Source organism: Protopterus annectens, chromosome 3.part1 (assembly GCF_019279795.1).
Source record: "Protopterus annectens isolate FY-2018-M chromosome 3.part1, PAN1.0, whole genome shotgun sequence".
Lineage (NCBI taxonomy): Eukaryota > Metazoa > Chordata > Ceratodontiformes > Protopteridae > Protopterus > Protopterus annectens.
Genome location: NC_056732.1, coordinates 1712612706 through 1712619586, shown reverse-complemented (window position 1 = coordinate 1712619586; position 6881 = coordinate 1712612706). Strand labels below are relative to the sequence as shown.

The 6881-nt window shown below is 39.0% G+C and overlaps 1 protein-coding gene across 1 annotated transcript in view; it reads left to right on the top strand.

The window, feature by feature from the left end:
• Positions 1-314: 314 nt before the first annotated feature.
• Positions 315-6881, top strand: part of LOC122797838 (zinc transporter ZIP4-like) — a 248247-nt gene continuing 241680 nt past the window's right edge. Inside the window, exons 1-2 of the mRNA XM_044066359.1 lie at positions 315-386; positions 869-1043. Coding sequence (XP_043922294.1) covers positions 315-386; positions 869-1043 — 247 coding nt within the window. The remainder of the gene's footprint in view (positions 387-868; positions 1044-6881) is intronic.

The window sequence follows — 6881 nt, the reverse complement described above, 5'->3', positions numbered from 1 at the left end:
AGCTGCCCAGGTTAAGTCTATCACCATCACAGGTCCATTAATGCTAGTGTTAAGCAAGATCAGTTGAGAGGTATGCTAATGAGATGATGAGGCCTTTCTCATTGTGGCCATAATTGTCTCTGCATCTCATTTTTTTACTGACATATAAGCTGACCTACCTGTAGCAGGCAGGTTATTTGAGTGGTGAGAATCTTTCTAAACCCTAGAGAGAGAGAGTGTAGTACTTTTTTCTTTTTTTTCAATAAGAGATCAGACAGTAAGTACAAATGCTTCAATGAAATTGTGAGGTTATAAAATATCAGGGGAGTTCAGAAATGCCTGGGGCAGATGCTAATCAGTTACAGTCGCTGATAAATGGATATACACTGTTGATTAACTTTAATCAGGTATTACTCAGCAGCAACAGTGAAGGAAGGACTGCATTAGTAGTCCTTACCTCTTGTCATAGTTTCATAGGTTCATAGGATGATACTAGGATACTGGGCCAGAGGCCCTTATAAGCCTAGCCAAGAATTTCCCATAAAGTCAGCACCTGTTTACCTTGTCCAGCAGGGACACAGGTGGGATCTCAGGGGTGTATTAGCTGTTTCCCATCAAGTCGTCCAGGTTCCTCTTAAAGAGGGCTAGAGAGGTACTCTGTTTAACATGTCTAATATTATTCTCCTAATACAGATATTGTTAGTACTCTGAGATCACCACTACTTAAAGCTGATTTTAGTTCATTTCACTTCCTTCATGAAATATGATTATTAATACTCATCACCTCACTTTTTAGCTCAAAAGCTTGGTTTTATGATATTACCTGCAGCTAGTAATGTTAATTTTAATAAAACAGTTTTACAGTTAATAATTCTATTATGTGTTTCAGACCTGCTTTTCTGCAGAAGAATTGGCAAACATCTATCGCATTAATAATGAAACGGGAATTTCACGCACAGAATTTACAGATATCAGTTCAGCCCTTATTCAGCAGTTACTGAGCGGAGCCTGTTCCAGAACTCAGCCCAATAAACCCGTGACTGTTGATCTCACTGTTGCAGAGAGTAAGTCCTGTCATTTTATTGTGTATTCAGATCAGCTATATACCTATCTGTATTTTATTTTTTTATTTTTTGTCTGAATACAGCAGCTGTCATTCTGTTCACTGATGGCTGCGTTCTGACGTCATCTGGGTTCCCATGTTCCGTGTATACTGGAAGCAAGTCTTTTCTAATTATAGAAACACAAAACGCTGCAAACACAGTGAAAAGAAAGCACCTAGAATGCAAATAAAAAAGGCAATGGTAACTGTTGAGAACTTTCTTTCTTTAATAATGATAAAGAACTTCTTCAGACCAACCTGGGCAAGGATAACACATTGCATTTAAAGAACCAAGCGGGAAACACATGTATCTAACCAACCAACCAGTGGAACTATTAAATGAATCAATTCATTGCTTAAATAAAACTTGCAAAATAACAAAAAGTAACATAACCATTAAACATCATCAAATTAAGAATTGAATGTACAAATTTTTTTAAAAAAACATCTGATGTTAATACATTCATTATTATCTGCATCCAAAGGAATTTGACACAGATCCTCTTTACACTCTAACGTACTACTAAGATCACCACCGGAACGTATATCAAGTAACATGTCCAAGAACGTATACCAAGTAATATGTCCATTACAAAAAAAAAAATCTTTAAAAAGATTTACATAATGATACATGTTTTGCCAAGGCAGTGTTCATATCTCTATTTTAATAGCTAACACATGCTCAGAAATTCTCTGTGAAAGCTTTCTGTTGGTTTTCACATTGCACCAAATAAAAACATATTTAGACTTGCAAGCAAACCTATATTGTATTTCTAAGAACAATGCCTTGGCTATTCAATAAATATTTATATAGTCTACATAACTGACAACTATAGGTGCCAAAAGGTTTCAGTGGATCTTTTCTAATTATAGGTTCATAGGTTGGTACTAGGCTATTGGCCCTAGGGCCTATACAAACCTAGCCATAAGAATTCCCTGGCTATTTCTTCACACACTATTTACTTCCCTGGTACCCTGTCTAGCAGGGCAACTGATTTATTTTACTTATTTTATTTTTATTTTATTTTTGTTAACCGGGAAAGTCCGACTGGACACAGGTCCATTTTCAGCAGAGGCCCGGGGAGAAAAGCTCCATGATACAATACAATATTAGATTAAAACAGTGCAAAGCAATTCTTAACATTTATAAGTAGTACAGAGGACCATTTACATGGCATGTGATAACTCTAGTAGAATATACAGTCAGTACTCTAGTAGAATATACAATTAATACAAATAATACAAATATATATAAATTTTTTTTTCTCCCTTCGAAATATTAGTAAATATAAAGTTGTAATACATTTATGCTTTAGTATAACCAAGAAGTAAATACATGCCCACAGTGGCATAAAATAGGGTAAAGGTATAGGTAGGATGAGAGTAAGATAAGCTCTGTTAGGTATTGTGTTAGTCTAGAAATAGATTAGAGTGTTTTTCAGGTAAGGGATATAGTACAGAACAGTACAAGTGTTGGAATGTTTACTGCTGTTAGACTGATGAAATGTTAGGATGAATCTGTGGGATAGCAGTAGAGCTCAGTAAAGGAAAATGTTGTAGTGTAGCATAGTCCTTGCAACTGAGCATAGATGTTGCTACCCTGGGGTATAGCAAGAGCAGAGCCAGATGTTAGAATAGTAGGATTTCAAGAGGTGTTTGAAATGGGTGCAAGAAGTAGTGCTGGTTATATTGTTTGGGAGTGAGTTCCAGGTTTGTGCTGTTGTGCAGGCAAAGAGAGATTTACCTGCTTCATTTTTATGTCTAATTACTTGAATGAGATTTTGGTTGCTAGATCTCAGGGCTCTAGTGGTGGTGTAGAGCTTAATTAGTTGTTGGAGGGCAGGAGTTTTTTCAGGGTAGTAGTAGAGTTTATGTGCAACTATGGCTTGATTGAGTCTAAGTAGCTGAGGAAGTTCTAGCCACTTGAGTTGCATTAGGGAAAGACAGTGATGGGATCTATTTGAGGAGTCTGTTGCAAATTTGGCAATTTTGTTGTAGCATGATTCCATTTTGTGAAGTTCGCTCCGGTGAAGGTTAGTTAAGATAGGGGAAGCATAGAGAAGGATAGAGAGGAGGTGGCTTCTTGCAATAGTGGCTTTGGTCTGATTAGTCATGAACTTTTTATTTCTATAGAGCAGACCCAGTTTTCAGTTGACCTTTTTGATGGTTTGTGCTATATGGATATCATACTTTAGGTGGTTATCAATGTCAACTCCTAGTAGTTTGGTGTGGTTGGTTGGTGTGATTTGAATATTGTTTTTGGAGTTTATAGTGAGGTTATAGTCTGAGTTGGATAATCTGCCAGGGGTGAATAGTATTAGTTTGGTTTTCTTTGGGTTGAGAAGAAGTTGTATTTTAGTAAACCAGGTTTATCCCTGGGGTGAATTTCCTTTCTCCCATCCAATCATCAAGGTTCCTTTTGAAGAGGGCCAAGGAGGCACTCTGCTTGACATGTATGGGCAGTCTATTCCAGAGTCTGGGGAGTCTCTGGGTCAGGAACCTATGCCTCCAGCATGTTTTGTTTATTGTGATGACAGGGTTTAGATCCCTGGAGCGTGTGGCTCTGAGGGATTGGGATTTCTTTAAGTGTTGCATGTCCAACAGCTCTGGGTTTGACATGGTCTTGTATGTTAAGCAGAGATCGCCTCTGAGTAGACGATATGCCACAGAGTATAGCTGGAGTTTTTTAAGGTGGTCAGCATAGGGCATCTGCTTTAGGCCTGTGATTCTTTTAGTGAGGTATTTCTGTGGCCTTTCCAGTTGTTGCAGATGTCTTGAGAAGTACATACCAAATGGGGCGTTGTATTCTATAATTGGTCTAATGAGGTATGAGTACAGTGGGACAATGACCTCCATTTTTCTGGATGAAAAGACCTTAGTGATGAGGTGTGCCACATAGAGGGATTTCCTGACTGTTGTGGTGATGTGATTATTGAAGGTGAGACCACTGTCCACCTGTGTCCCTAAGTCTCTTATCACACTTTCGGTGTTTAGTGCCCTGCCACCTATGTGGTAATTCACGGGTACATGTTTTTTCCCAAAGGGGATAACTATACATTTTTTGGCATTGAGCTTGAGCCCATGGCTCTTTCACCAAGCATCTGTTTCTGTAAGGCCCTTTTGTAGACTATCCACATCATTTGGGGATTCAATAATGGCTCCCAGTTTGCAGTCATTTGCTAACTTTGTTAGTCAAAAACCCTTAGTGTTGGCCTGTACTTCAGAGAAGTAGATGCCAAACAAGAGCGGTCCCAGGACTGAACCCTGAGGTACTCCACTTGTCACTTGTCTGGAGCTGGATTTGGAATCAGCTACTTTTACAGTCTGGGTTCTGTCAGTAAGTCAGTTGACAACCCATCGAGTGACGTAGGGATTAATGCCCAGCTTAGTAAGTTTATCTATGATTCCAGAGTGAGGGATGGTGTCAAAGGCCTTGGCGAGGTCCTGATAGGCTGTGTGGACTGCCTTACCCTCATCCACGGCTCTGGAGACTGATTTGAAGAAGTCAATCAGGTTCAGGAGATAAGATCGGCCCTTCACGAACCCAAACTGGGTGGGGTCCAGTGTTTGAAGGTTGCCAATATCTTTGTTTATAAGTTCCATGATAATACGTTCCATGGCCTTGCAGATCAGGCTCGTCAGACTGATGAGGTGGTAGTTCCCGGTATCCAAGTTGGATCCCCCCTTGTGGAGTGGGATAACTGTAGCTGTGCTATGTTTCTCACAGAAGTATATTTTTTCTACCTTTACTGCATTTGTATAGTATTTTATTTTACTCATTTGATAAAGGTGTCACCCACTAAGTGTAAATGCTTCTTTGGAGGCGTGACCATGGACCAACAGGCTGGATAAATGACTTGTGTAGCATCACACAATATTCACATATAGACTGAATTAATCAAACCCAGGAAAAAAGAATGAGGCTTGTTAGCAGCTATTAACTTTATTTTCTATGCTATATTGACAGACAGCCCTGGGCATAGAATTAAACATCTGAGGGTCTCTAGAGTAAATGGCCAAGGCTTGTAAAAAGAAATTGAGTCTACCTTTCAGGTTGCTGCATCCAGTCATTTCACATCAGGGAAGCCTGGGATGGCTGGCAGTGTGAAATATCATCTTCAAAGTGATCAGTTTAATCTTAATTCATGTGCTTGAGTAGTAATTTTCCATTTCACATGTGCACATGCGTGGTTGTTCAATACATTATTCCATCATTCATGTATAGTTGTTTTGGATTGTCATAATGTATGTAGACAATGATTCAGATGTTTATTATTGAGTCTGACACTTCAAAATCCCTGAAAAAGGGCTGTGTTTTGGAGAATTCAAGAGAGCTGCTTTTTTTTTTTTGAAGGTTAAATAATCTCTTTAAACATATGTCCTATGGCCGCACTTGTGTTTAGAACTCATCTATACTCATCAAGGTAATTTTTGGTAATCAGTGCAAAGAATTTGCATTTTGAGGTATTCTGTAACAAAGTATCATAGTTGGTCCGGACTTGGAAAAAACAGTTCCAGGTGTTCCACATTATGTCTATTTTTGGGTTGCTGCCTTGATAGCTAGATCATAATCTAACAGAGGAAGGAGAGACAGTAAATGTTGTGTCAAAACAAACCCAGCACATGCTCTTCTGCACTAGAATGTTCTGTGACATACTAAAAAACACAGAAATTAAATGAGTTAGTATGGCTGCAATCCCTGCTGGAGTTACACATGTATTTGCTTCTGAATGGCCAAGTTTGGTTTTGAGTTTGAAAGCTGAGGGATCACGCACTTGGTCCAGGAGACTGTAAATTCTGCATAACTCCCTCCCCTGGCAGTCGTGACTACTACATCATGCTAAAATATTTAAGTTTCAGCTGGCACTAGTTTGCAGTATTTTATTATTAAGCATGTACAACAGATAGATACATTCCAGTGCCTGTACATCAGAAAACTCTATGCAGAAGAAGTCATTTTTTAGTTTCGGTTGGGTGTCTTGATCACTTGCTCAGTTTCTGAAATAAACTGGAGAAAAGTATTTGTGTGTAGAGCACACCATTCTTTTGAAGCAACATGATTTGACCATGTGATTAACCCTGGAGTTACACACTACAAGTCTCTAAGGTCAGTCACACTTTCTGAGCCACCAATTGGCTGAATCAGAGTGTGTAGATCCCAGCATAATATAATGTTTGATAGTTAGTGATACTCATCCATGAAACTTTTAAAGAGACAACCACACCAAAACAAAACTTGCCAGTACCCTACTCATCCCTTCCCTTCTATATGGTAGTGCCATCTTTACTAACCTTCACTCAACCCTTATTAACAAACTACAGTCCTGCTATTATAAAATAGCTAAATTTGCCTCAGGAAAGCCTAACCGCTCACACCATTGCCAAGCTATTTCAGAACTGAGCTGGCTCGAGTTTTCCCACCATCTCTATTATAACCAACTAACTTTAGCCCACAAACTAATTTTTAAACCCAACACCTGCCCAGCACTCAGCTCCATCCTACAAACTCATACTCCTGCACGAACACTAAGAACCTCTTGCAAGCAGCTGTTAACCATAAGCAAACACAACAAAAGAGCTGGACAATGTCTGTACTCACATAGCATTGCTAAACTTTGGAATTCTTTACCCTTCCACATAACTCAAACTGTATAAAATCCTTTAAATCGGCACTAAAATCACATTAGCTAAATAACCCCTCCTGTCTCTGTAAAACAAACAGGCCACCTTAAAACTGCTTCTTATTTAATTCTTGTATGTGAAATGTCTCATAGCAGGTTCTCTGACCTCTGCCTTGTAC